Below are 19,210 nucleotides of genomic sequence, written 5' to 3' on the forward strand. Positions count from 1 at the left end.
CCTGAAGTCTCGGAAGCAGCGGAACCGGGCGCCCAATTCCGCGGCGGGACCCCCTCGGTCCCTCCGCGTTCCCGGGACCGGCCCCGCCCCTCCCATCCGCCGCCGTTAAACCCTGGGGCACCGCCCACGCCCTGATCGTGGCCATTCAGCGCCGTTCTTTCCGGATTGACAGGAGGCGAGCCAACCAGCACAGAGCATCCTGCCCCGCCCTCTGACTGACAGCTCTGCCATCCAATCATCTGGCGGTGCGCGCCGCGTGGGCGGGCGGAAGTTGCCGCCGTCGGGGCCGCCGGTCTCGGGGGCGATGGAGGCTCCGGGCGGCACCGGCGGGGCCGGCGCGGGGCCGGGGCGGCCGCCGCCGCCTCCCGGGGACCTGCGCAGCGTTCTGATCACCAGCGTGCTGAACTTGGAGCGGCTGGAGGTCGACCTCTTCAGGTGCGCTGCGCGGGGGCGCCGGGCCGGCGGGACCGGGGCGGCCTCTCCACACGCTGCCGCCGCCGCTCACCGCCGCCACCGCCTTCTCCCCGCAGGGGCCGGCACCACTGGGTGCCCGCCACGCAGCGCCTCTTCGGCGGGCAGATCGTGGGGCAGGCGCTGGTGGCGGCCGCCCGCGCCGTGAGCCGCGACGAGCAGGTGCACTCGCTGCACTGCTACTTCGTGCGGGCAGGTGCGGATCCGCGGCTCGGGGCGCGCCGGGGCCGGGCGGTGGTCCGGAGGCTGGGGGAGCCCGCAGGGTGAGCAGGCGCCCCATCCCGGCCACATCCCGGCAGGGAGGGTGCGGGTGGCACCGCCGGGCTCGGCCCCTGCGGGGCAGGTCCCTTCCGTGGCCCGGCGGCAGAATGTCGCTGTGCTGTCCCAGGGGACCCCAAGGTGCCGGTGCTGTACGAGGTGGAGAGGACTCGTACAGGGAAGAGCTTCTCCGTTCGCTCCGTAAAGGCCATCCAGCACGGAAAGCCGATCTTCACCTGCCAGGCCTCCTTCCAGCTCTCCCAGGGGAGCCCAGTGCAGCACCAGTTCACCATGCCCACCGTGCCGCTCCCCGAAGAGCTGCTGACACAGGAGGAGCTCATCCAGAAGTTCCTGCAGTGAGTGGGGAGGAACGGGGATGTTGGGGATGCCCTTCTTTGCGGCTGGTACAGAGGGAGGTGCGGAGGAGGATTGTGGTGGCTGCCTGAGGAGTTTCCAAACATGCCTGGGAGGGGAGCAGAGGGGCAGGACAGGACAGGAGCCGTGCCCCTCCTCTCTCTATGTGCCCCTGGGTCTGTGGGCTGGAGCTGCTGCTAGCAGGACATGCCTCTGCCTGCCTGGCATTAACCTCGTTTCTCCATGCTGGGCTGCAGGAATCCTAACCTGGCTGAGAGATACAGGAAACATCTCAACAAGATCCAAGCCGAAGATGTGCCGATTGATATTAAACCCGTAAACCCACCAGATATATTCAGCTCAGAGCCACAGGAGCCAAAGCAGCTCTTCTGGGTGCGAGCACGAGGCTACATAGGTGGGTCCTGCTGGGAAGGTGGCCCAAGTGCCTCCTGGGCCGAGGGCTCAGACTCCACCTCACACTGTGGAGCACTGTTACGACAGAATGGGCTGGGAGGACTGTGATTTGGGAGCTGCCTGTGCCCCAGCCTGTGGGGAAGCATGGGCATTTCAAGGCTGCAATGCAGGTGTGGGTGAGGAGCGTGAGGTGATGCCCTGAGCTGTGCTGGGGGGCAAGGGGAGCTGGTCTGGAAGAATCTCAGCTGTGCTTGGCCAGCAGCTGTCCCTGGGGCAGTGGAGCTCTGTGCCCCAGATGTGTCCCATGGGCACCCACGGGACGGGCAGTGCTGGTTGCTCTGCAGGGGAGACAGACATGAAGGTGCACTGCTGTGTGGCCGCCTACATCTCCGACTACGCTTTCCTGGGCACGGCCCTGCTCCCGCACCGGCAGTACCACATCAAGTTCATGGTGTCCCTTGACCATTCCATGTGGTTCCACGCGCCCTTCCGAGCTGACCACTGGATGCTCTATGAGTGCGAGAGCCCCTGGGCTGGTGAGTCCTTGCTGTGTCCCCTGGGGATCCACAAGGCCAAGGGCCAGCCTCTCCCTGCAGCAGGCTGGGATGCGGGAGGGGAAGGCGCTACTCTGGCACACGTTGCTTCCCCTTCTCACTTCTCCTACCCTACCCATCCTGGGGGTGGTGGCTGCACTCTGACAGCTCCTCTGTGCAGGCGGGTGCCGGGGCCTGGTGCAGGGACGGCTGTGGCGCAGGGACGGGGTCCTGGCTGTCACCTGTGCGCAAGAAGGAGTCATCAGGGTGGAACAGAGACCAAACCAGAGCAAGCTCTAGCTGAGGAGCCCCCACAAGCTGGGGCTCAAGCGTACCAAGCGAAGGACCCTGGGATCAAGACAGGACCTGGACAGCAGCAGGAAGGAGACTGGGCTGGATCCAGCCCAGTGTGGAGTCCAAGTGCCAGAGGTGTCTGCGACGGACGGTGACCCACAGAGCATCAGTGTGACCAACTGGCTGCTGCACAGTGTGTAACCTCATGCTGCCATCAGCCACCTTAAAATAAAGCCGTTGGGTGAAGAGCTGGACTCTGTCCCTAGAGTTTGTCCCCTTGGATCTGTGACTGTGCTTGCCCAAGGGCAGGCAGCAGTGGGGTAATGGGGGACCAGCTCTGCCCCCGCCGCAAGCTGAGTCACAGGAGGGGAACCTGCGCCACGTGTGCTGCTGTGGCACACGTTGCTTCCCTTTCTCGCTTCTCCTGCCCTGCTCGTGTGCCCTGGTGCCTCAGTTGCTGGTTCTGCTTGCCCTTGGGCTCCTCCCTAGGGCTGGGCTCAGGCTTGGGCCCAGCTGGGAGCCAGGGAAATGGGATGAGGCAGCTCCCACCTCCATGTGGAGGCTTGAGGCCTCCCACTGATGATGCCCTAGGGATATGGGGTGGAACAGACACAGCAAGCACTTTGGTCTTCTTCCTGCCAAGACTTTATTTAATAAAGTCCTTTTTATTATATAAGTTTTATGGGAAGTTCCCGGCAAGAGCCCCAAACCCTGCCAGAAGCCTTCCCGTTCCCTTGTGCGGTGCCAGTATGTCCCAGCTAAAGTCCCAGCCACTCCAGGATCCCCCACAGAGGGGGAGTGGCTCCAGCAACGTCACTGTGGGCAGTGGACCTCCGTGAACCCCTGTGAGCCCCCAGTCCCACCGGACAGACTAACCACAGAGAAAGTGCATTTAGGAGGCAGCTCCAGGCACGGGCCATGCTGCCATGGGAGTGTGGCACTGCCCCCCTGCCACATCCCCACTCACGGCAGCGCCCTGCTCCCTGCCACCATGGGTGCGAGTCCCTTGCAGCCCCTGCCCTCCTGTCCATGGAGGCACGGGCTGCTTCACTCCAGAGGCTCCTTGATCAGGCACTCCTTCAGGGAGGGCTGCTGCTGCAGGGGCAGCCCAGCCTCACGCAGGTCCTGCAGCCGGGCCTCCGAGCGCCGCTTGTCCTTGCCCACCTTCCAGGCCAGGTGGATGTGGGCCTGCAGGAAGGGCCCCAGCAGCGGGTGGCTGCCCTGGGCCTCCAGCAGCTGCAGCGCCTGCTCACAGCAGCTGTGGGCCTCGCCGAGCTGATCCAGCTCCTGGTGGCACACGGCCAGCCCGGCCAACGTCAGGAGGAAGCGGCCGGAGCTGCAGACCCCCAGCCGGTCCTGCAGCCGGTAGGCGTTGGCCCAGGTGGCCAGGGCCTCGCGGTACATGCCGGTGCAGGTGAGGCGCTGCGCGGCCCGCAGGTCCGGCAGGAAGAAGAACTCGAGGAACTCAGGGGAACGGCGGATCTCGTCGATGGAGTGCAAATGGGACAGGAACTGCTCGAAGGCTCGGCTCCGCTTGGCAATGGTCTCGGCGGTGAAGTTTCGGCGCAGCCTCTTCCTGGGGAAGGCAACGCCGGCCATGTCACAGCCGAAGCGGCAGCGCAGGCGGCGGTTCAGCTGCTCGAAGTCTGAGTAGCGCCGGGCGATGGTGGCGGGGGCCTTGTCAAACTGGCCGGTGCGGATCAGGTAGATGGTGTAGAGCTGTGGGGGAGCCGGGTGTCAGGCAGTGTCACAGGCACGCTGCTCCTGGGGCTGGCAGAGCCGGGTGTGTGGCCACAGAAGGGCTGGGGGGGTTTGCCCGGGCAGGAGGGAGTGGGCTGGGCTGCCACAGCCACAGCACCCACCAGAGATAGTTACCTGAGGCTCATCTGAGCCGCCAACACCATCCAAGCAGCAAGGGGAAAGAGAGAGAAATAAGCGCCAGCCCCATGGGACCCCTGGCCCGGAGGAGAGCCAAACCCACACCCAGCCTGTGCCTGCCCAGCCATGCCGGGCTCACTCACCACGTACTTGGAGGAGCGCTCGCTGACCACGCTGGCGCTGGTGACCTCGAAGAGCAGCCGCTGCGGTACCAGGCTGCCCCGCGACCTCCGCCACAGCTCCTGCAGCTGCCGGGTCAGCAGGCTGCCGCCGGGGCGCTCCGCCGCGGGGCCCCACTCTGTGCCGGGAGAGGGGTGTCATTGCCCAGTGCAGGGACAGGGCTCTGCCAGCCCCCCGACACCTCCAGGCTGCCGGACCCCACCATCGCACGGATCCCCCCGGGGTGCTCCTGCCCTGGGGAGCGGGGTCACCCCAGTCCCCCCAGCTCACCGCCCCAGCACTTGCCTCCGTCCTCTGTGCCTGCTGCCGCTCCCTGCGCCTGCGGCGGCTCCTCCAGCTCCTCGCTAGCTCCGTCCTCCTCCTCCTCCTCCTCGTCCTCCTCCTCGTCCTCGTGGCTGGTGAAGCTCAGGGTGCCGCTTAGGCGCGTCGACAGCCCCTCAGTGTCGTCCTCCAGCTCCGAGCTCTCCGGGCAGTCCTCAGTCTCGCCGCCGCCTCCCGCCGGCTCCTCCCGGCCGCCCTCTCCGGCCAGCGCGTGCCGCAGCCGGTGCAGGATGCGAGCGGCCATCGCTGCCCGGGGGTCCGGGCCGGCTCCCCGACACGGGGGGACCGGGGGCTGCCCACCGCGGCACGGCCCCGCGCGGGGACAGCCCGGCCCCGGGGCACCCCCCGCTGCTGCCCCCGCACCGCTCCGCTCGCGCTGCCCCGGGCCGGACCGGGCCGAGCCAGGCGGTGCCGAGCGATGGCCGCTCCGCCACGGCTCGTCCCGGGATCCTCCCTGCGCGGCTCCGCCTCCGCCGGGAACCCGGATCGGGGCGGCGGAGCCGGCACCGCCCGGCACGGTCGGGATCGGGATCGGCCCCTGCGGCACCACCCGGCGGGATCGGGATCGGGGTCGGCTCCTCCCGGCACCGTTCGGCACGATCGGGATCGGGATAGGCCACTCCGGCATCTCCCGGCACGATCGGGTCAGAGTCAGGGCTCAGCCCGGCGCTGCCCGCAGCCCCTGCCCGCTGCCGCACCGGCTGCTGCCGCTGTCCCCTGTCCGAGATGTCCTGGTCGGACCGAGCCCCTGGTACCCACCCTGGGGCCACAGGAGCCCGCACTGAGGTGCCCAGCACTGTGGGGCCCCAGGGTCTTGATACCCCATACCCTGGTACCCCAATAGCCTGGCACCCCAGTATCCTGACATCCTGGTACCCCGACACCCGTGTATCCTGGTACCCCAGATGCAGGCTCCCGATTCCACTGGGCTGCAGCCCAGAGGGATGTCCCCCGGGCCACCCTGGCACCCGCTGCCCTGGCCCCAGGTAGCCTCGCCACGCGCCCTGTGACCAGGCTTCACCCTCGGCACTCGCCTGGCCTTTTTTAGTGCCTACCCGCTCACTCCTCACCACTTCCTTGGGAATGTCTATTAATATCGAGGAAGCAGCCCAGCTGCTGCCATCGCTCTGCCCTGCTTGCCCGTTGCACACTGCTCCAGCACCCTGCACCCCACCGGTCAGAGGAGACCCCTGCCCTCCCCTGGGCAGGGTGCAGTGCATACAGGGCTGGGCTTGTGCAGTCCCCAGGTCTCACCTGGGAAATGAGGCTCCTGGCAAAACCACGAGCCAGAGAACCCCTGTGTGTCCCTGTCACTGGGAGCTTATGGGACAGGGATCCATCAACCTGACCCCACTGCATCCCTGAGGCCCCGAGCACCACAGGGCACGGGCCACTTGGCCAGTGCTTTCCCAGAGCCACCAGCCCCTGGCAGCAGTGGCTGGCACGGACTGCAGGTGTGAGGGCTGAGCCTTCCAAGAGGCACCGGGCATAATTTCCACTCCCCTGAAGCATGGAAAGACAGAGCCTTTTCCGGACCCAGGTGCCAATGGTGTTGGGGACTCTAAACTGCAGGGCTTATTTTCCAAAACCCTCCAGGGACTTTGTGCCCCAGGTCCCACTGGGGACCCTTTTCTCACCGAGGGCAGGGGGCTGCAGCATAGCTCTACCTTGGGCCCCCAGAGCAGAAAATGGGAGTGCAGGGAAGGGACACTGCTCCAGGGAAGCCCAGGTTCATGCTGAGAGCCTGTCCCAGGCAGGGCTGCAGGTCTGGGGGACAGTGGGCAATGTTCTGTGCCCCCCGGGTGCAGGGGGGACCCTGACCCCCTTGCCTGGGTGATGCTGACAGATCCAGGGCTATTTTTAACCCCCTCATTGCTGAGTTTCCCTGGTAGGGAGGTGCTATGGGGGTGGGCAGAGCCACCCTCCTGCCATAGCTCCAGTGTCCCTCCTGGAGGGCTTGAATTTCCATCCCAGCCTCAGCCCTACGTTAATCCCAGCCCTTGGCCAATAAAGCTTTGGCTAAATTAGGTAAAGGCACCAGTTGCCAGTGAGCGGGGACGGGTGCTGCCAGGGTGCTGATAGGCTGTGGGGGCTGAGGGGCAGCAGCTAGGGGCACAGCCCACAGAGCAGACGCTACAAATTGGGGTGCCAGGGGTACCACGGTGCTTCTGGGAGTTCCTGCTGCAGGAGCTGGTGATTCTCTGGGGCTGGGAAGCACAGTAAATTCCCACAATGGTAAGAGCCCCTGTGTGTTGTGTGCCTTGTGCTGCATGCCAGGATGAGACCTGATCGGGCAGGAGGCACCAGGCACTGCATGCTCCAGGGGATCTGGGCTGCGGAGGTGCCTCCGTGGAGGGCAGCGGGGAGAGAGTCCCCAGGGCTGGGCTGACCGTGGCGGTGAGGGCAGGAAAGCGTTGGGGAGATGCAAGGTCCCCCCAGGACATGCCTGGGGGGCACCGTGTTCCTGGGGACTCAGCCTTGTCCGGAGCTCGGGGCCGTGCAGAGGTGGCAGTGGCAGGGGGTGGCTGAAAGCCGAGCGCTGGGTCATACGACACGGTGTCACCGCCGGCTCCACGGCCAGCCTGCGCCTCCAGCAGAAACTCGATCGGGGCTGACAGGTGCCACGGCTCCAGCTCCAATGATCCCTACAAGGGGAGCTGAGGAGATTCCAAAAATAGCGTTGCATGCCTAGGATGCCAAGGCTGCTCCATGGCCCCTGCATCATGGAGCCCCCCACATGGTGGGGGGCCTGGGTAGGCGGCTCCCTGCAGCCCCCCATGCTCATGGATGCCCAGGAGGCACTGTAACTGTAGGGATTGCTAAGGGCTGTGGCTTGCCCCAGCACAGCATCGCTCTGCAGCAGGGCAAAGGCTCTCCCCACAGCCCTGTGCTGTCAGGCCACACTGTGCAAGAGGTCTCTGGCCTGATGTGGGTGGCCATGATGACCCCTTCTCCTTTGTCTTGCAGACGGACCAGCAGGCAGAAGCCCGCGCCTTCCTCAGCGAGGAGATGATTGCGGGTGAGTGCAGGGGCAGTGGGGAGAGGGGCCAGACATGGCCATGGCTTGGGGCCCAGCTCTGCCCCACTGTCTGGCCCTGACCTCCCTCTCCACAGAGTTCAAAGCCGCCTTCGACATGTTTGATGCTGATGGCGGTGGAGATATCAGCACCAAGGAGTTGGGGACAGTGATGAGGATGCTGGGCCAGAACCCCACCAAAGAAGAGTTGGACGCCATCATCGAGGAGGTGGACGAGGATGGTGAGCAGCCCTTGGTGGCGGGTGACAGGGGTGAGCACTGGGCACTGGGTGGGCAGCCTGACCTGTGCTCAGCTTCCTCCCCGCAGGCAGCGGTACCATCGACTTTGAGGAGTTCTTGGTGATGATGGTGCGCCAGATGAAAGAGGACGCCAAGGGCAAGTCTGAGGAGGAGTTAGCCAACTGCTTCCGCATCTTCGACCGGTGAGTGGTGGGGGTGAAGTGGCCTGTCCTGCCTGCAGGGGTGAGCAAGGTCACATCCCACCCTCACCCTCCTTCAGGAATGCTGATGGGTTCATCGACATTGAGGAGCTGGGTGAGATCCTGAGGGCCACTGGGGAGCCTGTCACCGACGAGGACATAGAGGACATGATGAAGGACTCAGACAAGAACAACGACGGCCGCATCGACTTTGATGGTGAGCAGCAGCCCTGGCCAGATGCCTGTGCTGTGCACCAGGGCAGGGCCGTGAGCTGAGGCTACCCCTCTCTTGCAGAGTTCCTGAAGATGATGGAGGGTGTGCAGTAAGGGACCAGACATTCCTTGGGCCAGCTGCTGCACCCAGCCCCGCTCCCCCACTGCCCAGGGAGCAGCAGCTCCGCAGCACCTGGCCCCCAGCACTGGCTGAGACCCTGCTCCGTGCCAGGGCCTCGGTCTCATCCCACTGCCGGCGGCTGAGCTTTTCCTCCCATCTGTCACCTGTGGCTTTGGTTTGAGCCTCAATAAAAGAGGAAAGGTTGAATTGCTTGTGCAGGACTTCACTGGGGGTGCACGGGGAGGGGGCTGCAGCACTGTGCCCCTGCCCTGCTCCCCAGGGAGGGGAACATGCCTGGCGGGTGCCCTATGCCAGGCAAGTTCACATCGCAGCCCTGTGCTGGAGGGGCAGCACAGGGCTGTGGTTCCCACGGGCTCTTGGGCAGGTGCCAGCGCTGAGCTCAGAGTTTCCGTTCGGAGCAGCTGGTTCACACGCCAGCGGGTGAGGGAGCACAGCCCCGGCCCCAAGGGTCCTGCTCCAGGGCAGGGCTGTGGGACCACAGGGGTTCTAGGGAGCCACCACCACCTGCCCCACTGGGACCCACGTCTCCCACCCAGAGGACTGGCCTATAAGGTGGAGGGGCAGTGGCAGCCCCCTCCCTGTGAGGTCAAGATGACAGTGGAGTCTCTGTGTCTGGACAGGCTGTGCCAGCCTGCTGGACAGCACAGCTCCCTGGGGACCAACCGGGGTGGAGCACAGCAGGGGTGGGATGAAGGGAACACAGTCCTCAGCTGGTGTGGGTGGGACCGTGGGACCAGCAGTGCAGCTGGCAGGACACAGCTCAAAGCCAGTTACATCCCTTCTGCCCAGCACTGTGGCACAGGGAAACTAAGACCCCAGGAGGGCCAGGGGCCACCCCGGGAATCCTGACCCTGCCCTGTTCTCACGGGGAGCAATGGCACCAGGCAGAAGGGACGGGTGCCGTGGACGGGGGGCAGTGGGGACATGTGCAGCAGCACAGGCTGCCCTCTGCAAGGCCACAGCTGGACACCGGCAGCTGGTGCTGCAGCTTGGGGGCAGCGGTGACAGCCCTCGGCTGCGCGAGGAGCGGCGCAGGAGGAGCGCGGAGGCCCGTGAGCTCAGCACCGGTAAGGAGGGGGCTGCTGCACTGGGCAGCAGGCACAGAGCCCCCCTGGACCCACAGCAGGGCCACAGAGGGGCTCCAGGGCCACTGTGGCTTAGCATCCCATGTCCCACAGGGCTGCGGCGGGTGCTGCTGGCAGGGGTGAAGCAGGCACCAGCGAGCCTCCCGGAGCGGCGGGAGCTGGAGCGGCTGTGGGTGCTCTTCCTCTCCGCTCTGGAGCTCTTCCTGCAGGATCTACGCAGAGCCCACTACCTCTGCCAGCTCTTCTCCATGCAAGAGGGTGGCGTGGCCCCACTGCGCACCGGGCTGGGGGGCTGGGGGCTCCCTGGCCGGCGAGGGGTGGTTTCCATGCAGCCCCTGGCTGCCCAGGGCTTAGAGGAAGAGATCGAGCAAGTGAGGGCCACATTGTCAGAGATGGAGAGTGGAGCCAACATTCCACCATGGACGGTGGAAGCCACGGAGACCACACAGCCAGTGGGGATAGGTGGCACTGCAGCCAGGGGGGCTTGGGCAGGGCCCTGCACTGGGCACTGCTGTGGGGTGCTCTGAAGGGGAGGCCAAGGAGAGGATGCAAAGCTGGCACCCCCTGTCACAAAGCAGGGTATGGGAGCCCTCATGTACCCCCACAGTCCCCAGCCCCCTGCCCATGCAGGCATTGCTGGGGGCTGCCCCCACCCTGCAGAGGGAATGGGACCATTCCAGGCCCCCTAAATGTTGATAGAGCCCCTGATGGGGTTCAGTATCCCTCCTTGCCCACACTTGCAGAACCCCCTGCAGAAGTCATAAACGTGCATTTATTTATACATTAACCGTGGCTCGGACTGCGACATTAATTTAAAAACAGCCTATGATACAGAATGTGGGGGGCACCGGGCAGAGGAGGGTATGGTGGGGGGCGGTGGTGATGGTCAGGTCTCCTGGCCCTTGGCCTGCTTGTTGTACGTCTCCCTCACGTACTTCTTGTAGGCTGAGGAGAGAGGGGGGACATGGTGATGAGGGTCCTGAGGCAGCTGCCAGGGCTGGACAGGCAGTGGGACACAGCAGGCTTGGGGGCTGTGCTGCTGCCCACCCCAACGGGGAGCAGGCAGGAAGGTTCTGCCCCAGGCACTCACCGACTTGGTTCTTCCAGAGCTCGGCCGCGTGTGTGTTCAGGGGGCTCTCGATGTTCGGCTCTGGAAACAGGGGCTGGGTTAGCTGGTGGGGTGACTTGGACACCTCGGAGCCCTGTTCTGAGCGGGGGATCCCCAACCCCACCATCACACCCTCTGCCAGTACCCCATGGCAAGTGCAGTTGTAGGACCCACCTGCCAGCAGGCTCTGGACGGAGAGCAGGATGGTGCGGACGTCGTAGAGTGCCGACCACTTTTCCTTGAGGATGTCGAGGCAGATGTTGCCCTGGGTGTCGACGTTGGGGTGGTAGCAGGGGGTCAGGAACCGCACGGTGGGTGCCGTGTAGGGGTACCCGCTGGGGAACTCCAGCGACAGCTTGTACCGCAGCTCCTCGTAGGGCTGCGGGTGGGAGTCACGGGGGCTGGAGTCAGGTATGGGGGGGGAAAACTCGGGGGAAAAAGGGGCACAGGGGGAGCAGAGGACTGCGACCACTCAGCTGAAGGGAGGAGGGCGGAGCGGGGTCAGGGCCCCCCCAGCCCTGGATCCCGCCTCTCACCGTGCCGGCGGCGCCGTCAATGGTCCCAATCCACTTGAACAAGTTGTCGGACTCGGGGAAGGCGGAAATGCCTTTGTCACCGGACATCTGCGGGGCAGTACGTCAGGGCGGCCGGGACAGCCCGAGACCTTCCCGCCTCGGGAGTCCCGAACTCCGACTCGGCCCCAGGACCCCCCGCGACCCCACTCACCATCAGCGCCATCAGCTCCTGCTGCAGCCTGCGGAGGAGGAAGAGCACGTTACCGGCCGGCCCGGCGGGGCAGCCCCCGGCCGCAGCCCCCGGTTCCCGTCCCCGCTCACCTCTTCCCCACCGCACCGCGGGCCGGCGTGGCCCCCGTTTCGGCCGCTTTGCGAGCGGCTGCGCTGGACACGGCGGCGGGGTCGGCGTTCTGCGAGGCCATGGCGGCTCCGGGGGCACCGACCGGCGCACCCGCCTCCGCCGTCGGTGGGTCACGGGCTGGACGCGGCTCCCCCTCCCGGGCGGCGCCGCACCAGGCTCTGCCCGCTTCCTCCTTCCTGCGCTCGGGGCAGAACTCGGGCCCCGCTGCGGCTCTCCCGGTGCAGCGGGGGCTCTCCCGGTGCAGCGGGGGCTCTCCCGGTATCGCGCGGTGGTGCGGGCTCTCCTGGCGGAACTCCCCGGTGCGGAGCGACGGTGCTTAGGGCTCCCTTAGGGTGGCGCAGGATACTCTCCGGTTGCGGTGGCGGCCCGATCCCGGACACCCCGGTGCAGCAGCGGCTCGGTCCCGGTCCCAGTCGCTCCCCCACACGATCGCCCCGCGCGGCCCTGCCCGCTCCCGCGCCCCGTTTGAATGTGTCCCCGTGCGGCCCCTCCGCCAATCAGCGCGCAGACCCGTTCGAGCCGCCCAATCACCGCCCGCCGGGGATGCGGCTCCCACGGTAACGGTCAGCGGCCGTTGATTGGTCGTCGGGTTCCGACGCACCGCGCTGTGATTGGCCGCTGCCCAGTAAGGGGCGGGACCACGAGTCCCTTAAAGGGCCAGACGCCCCTCCCCGGTGCCCAGGAGGCGGCGAGGTGGGTGCGAAGCGCTTTTATTGGGGAACGAAGGGGGGGGGCGGGGGCGGGTCCTTTGGGGGCGAGGCCTCAGGGTTCAGGGGGGTCCTCGGGGGGCGGCGCGTCCCCTCCGCGACGAAGCGTCTCCATGTGTTTCTGCATCTTCTCCGTCATCCAGGCCGGCGGGATGAAGGGCTTCAGCTCCTCCAGCCGCAGGTCCACCGAGTCCCTTGGGAGGGAAGGAGCTGAGACAGAGGGACCCCGGCACCCACTGCGGACCCCAAACCCACCATGGACCCCAACCAGTACCAAGCCCAGACCCACCAAACCTGCTATGGATCACAACTAGCACCGTGCCCAAACCTACTATGAACACCCAGCCAGCACCAAGCCCCCCAACCCTTGGCACCAAGCCCCCCCAGCTGGCATGGAACAGGATTCATCCAGCACAGGGCTCCCATGCAGTGAAGGGGGGGCACGGTGGGGGCCCCCAGGGAAGGAGCCCCAGGCACAGCAGCATCTCTGCTTTGGTCCTCACCTGTAATCCTCACTGGCAGCCAAATCCCGAATGTCCTCTTCGATGAGGAGGTAGGCCTGTGGCACAAGGTGGGGGACACCTCAGGGCACCTGTGAGGGGCGGCTGAGGCAGGATCACTCCCCCCTTCCCTGGCCAGCGCTGTCCCTGTGGGGTCCAGCTCTGCCCCCCAAGCCTGCACCCAAACCCCACAGGGTAGGGGACGGACCCTGGGGGCAGCTGTGCCCCCGTGCCCTGCCTAACCTCCTGCCACAGCTGCCTGTGCTGCGGCTCCTCCGCCCGTGCTGGCCCTGCGGCGGGCCCTGTGCCCGGCCGTACTCACCATCTTGCCCCCAGTGGCCCTCATGTGCTGCTGCTCTGCCAGCCAGTGCTTATCCTGCGGGTCGGCCGCGTACTGCAATAAAGCAGCGAGGACCGAGCTGAGCAGGGGTGACAGACCCTCGGCTCAGGCCCCCCCTCCTGCAGGACCCTGTGCCCCCCATGCGCTGCCCGCGGGGGGAGCGCTCGACTCTGCACCGCCTGCCCTGCTCCAGCCTCAGCCCTGGCTCCAGCAAAACCTGCCATGTCGGCTCATGTTCCGTGTGCTAGCCAAGACCTTGGGAATGTGATCCGAGATAACAAACGAGGGCAAGGGCGAGGGAGTGAACAAACGAGCCAAAGCACGCGCCCCCGATTCCCATGGGAAACTGTCTGGCTGTGGCATCTGACCTTAAAGAGGTGGGGATGCTTGATGTAGAGTCGCCCTCTTGTTCCTCCCATCCCGAGAGCTCTGCAAGAGGAACACGAGGGGTGTCAGGGCTAAAGGGAGGGTGGCTGTGGTGGCACGGGGACACCCCTCTCCTCCCCAAGCCCTTCCTACTGCTTTGGAGGCAGAGAAGCGAAGTGACGGGAGGAGTGTCACGGGCTCCTGCCTGGAGACACCACCCTCCATCGACAGGGCCGTTCCTTACTTGTTTGCTCGAGATCCCAGCACAAAGGTTGTGGTTTCAGTCAGTCGGGATGGATCCCACTACAGAGCAATTGGAAAAGGGGCAGCATTAGAAATTAAGCTGGTGCCGGCCACGCTCCGTGAGCCTCGGCTCTCTGACAGGGAACCTCAGAGCTGCCCCCGGCCTGGGAGGGAAGGAGCTGGCCACAGACCTCCAGCCTTCTGCAGGGGAGGGATGTAACATTCTGTCTGGGCTGATCTAAGCAGTTTCCCTTGTGGGAAACGCTTGTGGGATTCTCCTGGCTACTCCTACTCTCCCCAGGCCTCCCTCAGCAGCACCACACTGCACAGCTACAGGCTACAGTGCCTGGGGAGACCAACAAAGGCCTCCGGGCACTTCGCTCCTCGTCCTGCAACCCCCGCCCCAGGGCCCCATTGGGGCAGAGCACAGCCTGCGTTGTCCTGTGCTCCTGCAGCTGCAGGGAGGAGCAAAGGGGAGGAGAGGGGGAGCCCAGCAGCCTTGGCCAGCCAATACCTTTGGTCCATCCCTTCTCACAGGCTCAGAGACTTTGAGCTTCCACCTGAGGGGAAGGAAAATGCTGTAAGAATGAGGCCCTGCAGAACCAGCACAGTCACCACCAGCAGCAGGGATTGAGCCCCAGCCCTTCCAGATCCACCCTTGTTCACATCTTGCATTCCCCCGCAGCGCCCAGCTCTGGACCCTCAGCTTTGATGCACACTCTCCTCTCCCAGCTGCTCAGATCCTACCCCTCCCATGCCTCACTGCTCACTCTGAATGGTCCATCTGGATCTTTTCACCCTTTTGGGCCTCCTTAAAACCTTTTCCTTGAAGATCTTTGCCTTCTGGAGGGACACACCTCAACCTAAGACCCCTCCCTGACCCCAGAACTCCCACTGCCTCTCTGCAGGAGGGAAGGAGATCGTGGGGTTTCTGTGCCTCCCCCATTTGGGCAGCCTCGTTCCCCCTGCCCTCCCCAAACAGGGGCTCTAGCTCAGGACCCGTACTCACGCTGCCATGCCCGAGACCCCGCGGTCGTTCGACAGGCTCTGTCCTGGAGGCCGCCCCTTTCTCTGCATGGAAGAAACCCTTCTGTGACTCGGCTGTGCTGGCTCAGGGAACCCTCTTGGGGACCCTCCCCATCCCAGGGAAGCTGCTCCTTTTGTCACGGGCAGAAATGCTCCCTGGCACCAGAGCAAGCACCTCTCAGGCCTCACAAAAGCTGCCTGTGCACCTGCACGCACTCATATGGTGGGAATGGCCAGGAAGGAGGACCAGACTTGCCAAAACAAAATCCCTTGTGCAGAAAACCCTCTTACCTTTTTGGGAATGGGGCTCCCTCGACGGCTCAGCTCCTCATCCATCTGTCGGGCACGCTGGAAGAGGAAGGGCAGCGGGATGAGCAGGGCCCTTCTCCCCTCCTGGTTGTGTGGAGCCCCCTGCATCCCAAAGGCCAGGTAAATGCTGACCCTCTCTCCTTTGCAGTTAAACACTGATCCCAGCCCATGCTGGTGAACAGCACCACACCATAAGCAGCAGCACCTGAGGTTCTCCTTGCCCTGTATTCCCTCCCAGCCCAACAACCCCTACTCTGTCTCTGCACTACAGTGTTGGGGGACAAGAGGTAGAGAACAAAAGGAATTCCAATCCTTCTCCTCCTCCCAGCTCTCACAAATCATTTAAGCCTCTGGGTACAATCACAAAGTTTACCTTTGTCCCTGCCTGCTCATGGGGCAACCTGGGAACCACCTTTTTGCCGTCAGAGAACAGCAGTTTGGCCTGCAAGAAGAGAAAGAAGTTTCCAGGGATTCTGGGCTCAGAGAGGGCCCCACCAGCAACCCCCATCTCCGTGTATCTGCCTGAAAGCCCTGCACCAGCTCTGCTCTTGGAGTGCTATCAGGCCATGCTTCCACAGATGGCCAGATGCAAAAGCACAATCTGAGCATCATAACTATGGTCAACTGGCAGAAAAGCAAGATGTGAAAGGAAAGCATCCTGCCCCACACCACCAGGACCCTCTGATGGGTGCTGGGGGCTGGTCTCTGTGGGAGGTCCAGCCGTGTGCCATGTTCTGACAGCAGCAGTGAAAAGTGGCAGCACGAGCTGCCCAGCTCTGACCACTCCCCTCTTCCCAGTGAGAATGAATCCCAGCACAGCAGCCACACAAGGGCTGAGGATGTCTCCTCACAGTGACAGCAAAGCTGTTAAGAGGGACACATCCTGGCCAGACTGCTCTGCTCAATCAGGTGCCCAAGGAACCCCTCGCCAGCACCCACCTGCTCCAGGCAGCTCCGACAGGTCTCCTGGATGAGCTGCTCCGGGTCCACCTCCTCCCCAACATTATCACGCACGTTGATTGCTGCTGTCTGGAAAAACTGGAGAGGAGAAGGCAGGAGAGGCTGAGAGCCTGTGCAGTGTCGGGGCAGGCGCAGGGCCCAGCTCCCACAGACTGGCGTGACGGCCTCGGTGACAGCCCGGGTGCCCCCACACACCTGCTGCCCACCTGTGCCCTGCACTCACCTTCATGTACTTGTTGAAGACGCCCCGGATCTCCTCGTTGATGCTGGGCTGCAGCACAGCGCGCAGCAGGTCCATAGACACGCTCGGGTCCGTGAAGCTGCGGGTGGAGGGGTCAGACGGGGAGGCGCGGGACCCCCCTGCCCCGGCCCGGTCTAACCCAGATCCTCCCTCCGGCCCGGTGCCCGGCGCAGTCCCGCAGTTCCAGCCTCCCCTGCCCGCCCATCCCGCTCCCGCCGTACCTGGTGGTCATCTGGGAGCGCCGCCCGCGCCGCTGCACCTGCCGGTGCTTGATCATGATGTTCCAGGGGCTCTGCGGGACACACGCGTCAGCCGCGGCCCCGCCGCCCCCCGCCGCCCCCCGGCCCGGCCCGGCCCCCGCCTCACCGTGCTGACCAGCTGCTCCTCGGCATCGCCCGGGCCCTCCTCGCCCGGCGGCCCCGGCTGCTGCTCCGCATCGCGGGCGGCGCCCATGGCCCCGCTCCCGGCTGCGGTGCGAGCGACCGGATGCGCGGGGATCCCGCCCTACATCATCGGGCCCCGACGGATGTGACGCCGCTGCCACGGCAACGGGGCCGGTCCGAGCCCGGGGCGGGAGCGGGGACAGGGACACGCCCGGGGGGACACACGGCGTGTGCTCGGGGCAGGGGCAGCCCCGGGGACGCGCACGGTGCCCGCCCTGGAGGCGCCGCCGGAGCGCGGGTCGCAGCCCCTTCGGGTGTCCCCGCCGGGTCCTCCCCGGGGGACCGTGTCTGTGCCAACCTCCCGTGCTCGGCACCTCCCTCCGTGCCGCCACCGCTGCTTGTTCCTCGCGCCTTGTTTTAAGCCTCGGCACCCGGTTTGTGCGGCCCCGCGGACGCGCCCGTGGGTGCCAGGTCGTGCCCGAGCGCTCGGCAATAAAGAAACCCCTCGTTCCAAGGAGGTGCAGCTTCACGGATCAGTGCGGTGATGGACGGTCGGCTCCAAATCCTCAGTCCCAAAGCCTTAAACTCACCCTGTCGAGGGTGGACTGGTCACACATGGCCCCTGCCCCTGAGAGCCAAATACTTGCAGCTGCAGGAGTGTGAATGCTGGTCCTTCCATGATCTTTGTGTTCCTTGTGTAATTTTTCACCTCTCATCTTTCTGGCATCTCACTGTTTCTCTGAGCAAACACCCCAAACCAGCATTTCCTCATCTTGTTTAACGTGTGCAGAATAGTGGAAACAACTTGTCTGTTGTTTTCTAGATCATCTTACCTTGTGTCCTGGTTGGGTTTCTGTTGGGTCAGCTGGATATCAATTTGCATTAAAAAGCATTTGCTGTTTTGCTGGTAATGTTTTTCCTCATTCCAAGATGATTTGGTGAGATAAACAAAGCAAAGGGGATTTCCCAGAGTGCAGGATGCCAGGGCTGCTCGAGGTCTTGCTGTGCAGAGCAGAGGTGTGTTCCAGCAGCCATCTCCGGGTGCTGGCCTGTCCTTTGTGCCAGTGGGGCAGCCCTGAGCCGTGCCACAGCAGGAAGTGGGATCTCCTTCCCACCGGCCTTCCCACACACTTTTCATTTTTGTTCAAGAAGCGACTGGACGTGGCACTTGTTGCCATGATCTACTTGACAAGGCGATTGGTCAAAGGTTGGACTCCATGACCTCAGAGGTCTTTTCCAACCCAAACGATTCTGTGGTTCTGTGATCCCAGTGCTGGCACTACCTGCTGGTGCCTCCGGGGGTTGCTTTGCTGTTGTCTCTCAGCACCTGTCACTGCAGCCTGTGGCTGTGTCCCCTCAGTGTGACTCTCCCTCTGTAGCTGTCAGCCCAGCAGTGACCACACTGGGCTCCTGTGGGAGCCTGGAGTGGCTGTGGGAGCAAAGGCTGCTGACTTACAGGGCTCACATGCTGCAAAAGGCTCCTGCCTTATCCCCTTCCTGCCGCTTTGGCCGGGGCTGCACAAGCCCAGGGTGAGCTCAGGCTGTTACACAAATCCAGTGGCGGATGTGGGGCCGACAGAGTCACCATCACCATCTACATGACTTCATTATCAGCAGCACTGGGCTGCTTGCGTGCTTATTTTGGTTGCTCCAAATTGTTAGCAACAAAAATTGGACATTGCCCAGAGGAGAAGAAAAATAACTGTGGCTGTAGGAACTCCCAGGGAAAGGTGAGGAGAATGGTTCTGTGAGAGTGGCTGTGCTCTGTACCCACTGTGAGTGGACAAGTTGTCATTGTATTGGTTTGAATCAAGTGAGACTTGGGCCAGATCTTTCCAATTAACAAGAAGACTTAAATCCTGGAACAAATTTTCAATGAAAGAGTTGCCACCTTTGCAGGGAGAGGGATGTCTTTTTAAGAGCATGTCAGAACAACATCTGTCAGGGATCACCTAAATGTGACATACACATGTCCAGGCCAAATTCTACTGACTTATGTGTCTTATGGAAAGGGCGACTGGGCATTGAAATGGGCTACCCAGGGAGGTGGTGGAGTCCTCATCCCTGGAGGTGTTTAAGAAAAGACTGGATGTGGCACTTAGTGCCATGGTCTAGTTGAGAAGGTGATGTTAGGTCTTATGTTGGACTCGATCTTAGAGGTCTTTTCCAACCTAGTTGATTCTGTGATTCTGTAACTGGTGAAATGCCTTGTGGAGTCTCCTCCAGTCCCTGATTTTTAATGGTGATTTTTCCATGGATCTGTGTGGTAGGTGCACATGACAAAACACGCCAGCCTGTGCATGCCTGCCAGACATGAATGGCTGGTTCACAGCTGAGGTTACCCAAGTTCCTATTTGATTTACAGGTTGACTTTGAAGAAGTCCCCCTCTGTCCCTCTGTGTCCTCAGGCATTTATTTCAGCAGAGCCATTTGCTTGTCAGACACTCTCCTCCATTAGTTCCCTAAACGTTATCCAGGATTATGGTCTGCTAAAATGGAAACGTGCCAAAATGACGCTGTTGTTCCCAAGAGGAAGGAGGAGCTGCTGGGCG

The 19,210-nt window shown here is 63.7% G+C and overlaps 6 protein-coding genes across 6 annotated transcripts; 3 read left to right on the plus strand and 3 right to left on the minus strand.

Moving 5' to 3' along the window:
• The first annotated feature begins 304 nt into the window (after positions 1–304).
• ACOT8 (acyl-CoA thioesterase 8) lies at positions 305–2,578 on the plus strand. Its single transcript, XM_017822571.1, has 6 exons — positions 305–435; positions 531–667; positions 860–1,085; positions 1,341–1,498; positions 1,842–2,033; positions 2,212–2,578. The coding sequence occupies exons 1-6, from the start codon at positions 305–307 to the stop codon at positions 2,328–2,330; spliced, it is 963 nt and encodes a 320-aa protein (XP_017678060.1). The 3' UTR covers positions 2,331–2,578.
• Positions 2,579–2,951: 373 nt separating this feature from the next.
• SNX21 (sorting nexin family member 21) lies at positions 2,952–4,947 on the minus strand. Its single transcript, XM_017822780.1, is given in 3 exon segments — positions 2,952–4,043; positions 4,346–4,563; positions 4,653–4,947. Coding segments are annotated over 3 exon segments (1,185 nt in total). The 3' UTR covers positions 2,952–3,371.
• Positions 4,948–6,838: 1,891 nt separating this feature from the next.
• On the plus strand, positions 6,839–8,566 carry TNNC2 (troponin C2, fast skeletal type). The gene is made up of 6 exons (XM_017822779.1): positions 6,839–6,938; positions 7,671–7,722; positions 7,818–7,961; positions 8,048–8,162; positions 8,240–8,376; positions 8,455–8,566. The coding sequence occupies exons 1-6, from the start codon at positions 6,936–6,938 to the stop codon at positions 8,484–8,486; spliced, it is 483 nt and encodes a 160-aa protein (XP_017678268.1). The 5' UTR covers positions 6,839–6,935; the 3' UTR covers positions 8,487–8,566.
• A 638-nt stretch (positions 8,567–9,204) lies between these two features.
• On the plus strand, positions 9,205–10,288 carry LOC108501159 (regulator of G-protein signaling 9-binding protein-like). The gene is made up of 2 exons (XM_017822781.1): positions 9,205–9,581; positions 9,693–10,288. Exons 1-2 carry the CDS (start codon positions 9,389–9,391, stop codon positions 10,124–10,126), a joined length of 627 nt encoding a protein of 208 aa, XP_017678270.1. The 5' UTR covers positions 9,205–9,388; the 3' UTR covers positions 10,127–10,288.
• A 65-nt stretch (positions 10,289–10,353) lies between these two features.
• On the minus strand, positions 10,354–12,161 carry UBE2C (ubiquitin conjugating enzyme E2 C). Its single transcript, XM_017822778.1, has 6 exons — positions 11,544–12,161; positions 11,434–11,461; positions 11,244–11,330; positions 10,882–11,086; positions 10,690–10,749; positions 10,354–10,544 (listed from the first exon to the last, which is right to left on the minus strand). Exons 1-6 carry the CDS (start codon positions 11,642–11,644, stop codon positions 10,486–10,488), a joined length of 540 nt encoding a protein of 179 aa, XP_017678267.1. The 5' UTR covers positions 11,645–12,161; the 3' UTR covers positions 10,354–10,485.
• A 125-nt stretch (positions 12,162–12,286) lies between these two features.
• Positions 12,287–16,763, minus strand: DNTTIP1 (deoxynucleotidyltransferase terminal interacting protein 1). Its single transcript, XM_017822777.1, has 13 exons — positions 16,642–16,763; positions 16,497–16,567; positions 16,258–16,354; positions 16,014–16,112; positions 15,448–15,516; positions 15,057–15,113; positions 14,749–14,810; positions 14,254–14,299; positions 13,741–13,799; positions 13,499–13,559; positions 13,113–13,184; positions 12,794–12,849; positions 12,287–12,484 (listed from the first exon to the last, which is right to left on the minus strand). Exons 1-13 carry the CDS (start codon positions 16,726–16,728, stop codon positions 12,346–12,348), a joined length of 975 nt encoding a protein of 324 aa, XP_017678266.1. The 5' UTR covers positions 16,729–16,763; the 3' UTR covers positions 12,287–12,345.
• Between the last annotated feature and the right edge of the window lie 2,447 nt (positions 16,764–19,210).

Source organism: Lepidothrix coronata, unplaced genomic scaffold (assembly GCF_001604755.1).
Source record: "Lepidothrix coronata isolate B3197 unplaced genomic scaffold, Lepidothrix_coronata-1.0 Scaffold99, whole genome shotgun sequence".
NCBI lineage: Eukaryota > Metazoa > Chordata > Aves > Passeriformes > Pipridae > Lepidothrix > Lepidothrix coronata.

What these genes read in the sequence shown, in the direction of transcription:
- ACOT8 (XM_017822571.1), top strand. Translation starts at nt 305, where the DNA reads ATGGAGGCTCCGGGCGGCACCGGCGGGGCCGGCGCGGGGCCGGGGCGG. An exon ending in CTCATCCAGAAGTTCCTGCA is followed by an intron (nt 1,086 to 1,340) that starts GTGAGTGGGGAG and finishes GCTGGGCTGCAG; the next exon opens with GAATCCTAACCTGGCTGAGA. An exon ending in GTGCGAGAGCCCCTGGGCTG is followed by an intron (nt 2,034 to 2,211) that starts GTGAGTCCTTGC and finishes TCCTCTGTGCAG; the next exon opens with GCGGGTGCCGGGGCCTGGTG.
- TNNC2 (XM_017822779.1), top strand. An exon ending in CGAGGAGGTGGACGAGGATG is followed by an intron (nt 7,962 to 8,047) that starts GTGAGCAGCCCT and finishes TCCTCCCCGCAG; the next exon opens with GCAGCGGTACCATCGACTTT. An exon ending in TGCTTCCGCATCTTCGACCG is followed by an intron (nt 8,163 to 8,239) that starts GTGAGTGGTGGG and finishes ACCCTCCTTCAG; the next exon opens with GAATGCTGATGGGTTCATCG.
- LOC108501159 (XM_017822781.1), top strand. Translation starts at nt 9,389, where the DNA reads ATGGCACCAGGCAGAAGGGACGGGTGCCGTGGACGGGGGGCAGTGGGG. An exon ending in GGCCCGTGAGCTCAGCACCG is followed by an intron (nt 9,582 to 9,692) that starts GTAAGGAGGGGG and finishes CATGTCCCACAG; the next exon opens with GGCTGCGGCGGGTGCTGCTG.
- UBE2C (XM_017822778.1), bottom strand. Translation starts at nt 11,644, where the DNA reads ATGGCCTCGCAGAACGCCGACCCCGCCGCCGTGTCCAGCGCAGCCGCT. An exon ending in AGGAGCTGATGGCGCTGATG is followed by an intron (nt 11,331 to 11,433) that starts GTGAGTGGGGTC and finishes ACTGCCCCGCAG; the next exon opens with ATGTCCGGTGACAAAGGCAT. An exon ending in GCTCTGGAAGAACCAAGTCG is followed by an intron (nt 10,545 to 10,689) that starts GTGAGTGCCTGG and finishes CTCTCTCCTCAG; the next exon opens with CCTACAAGAAGTACGTGAGG.
- DNTTIP1 (XM_017822777.1), bottom strand. Translation starts at nt 16,728, where the DNA reads ATGGGCGCCGCCCGCGATGCGGAGCAGCAGCCGGGGCCGCCGGGCGAG. An exon ending in GTCGGAGCTGCCTGGAGCAG is followed by an intron (nt 15,517 to 16,013) that starts GTGGGTGCTGGC and finishes CTCTTCTTGCAG; the next exon opens with GCCAAACTGCTGTTCTCTGA. An exon ending in TGAGAAGGGATGGACCAAAG is followed by an intron (nt 13,800 to 14,253) that starts GTATTGGCTGGC and finishes ATTGCTCTGTAG; the next exon opens with TGGGATCCATCCCGACTGAC.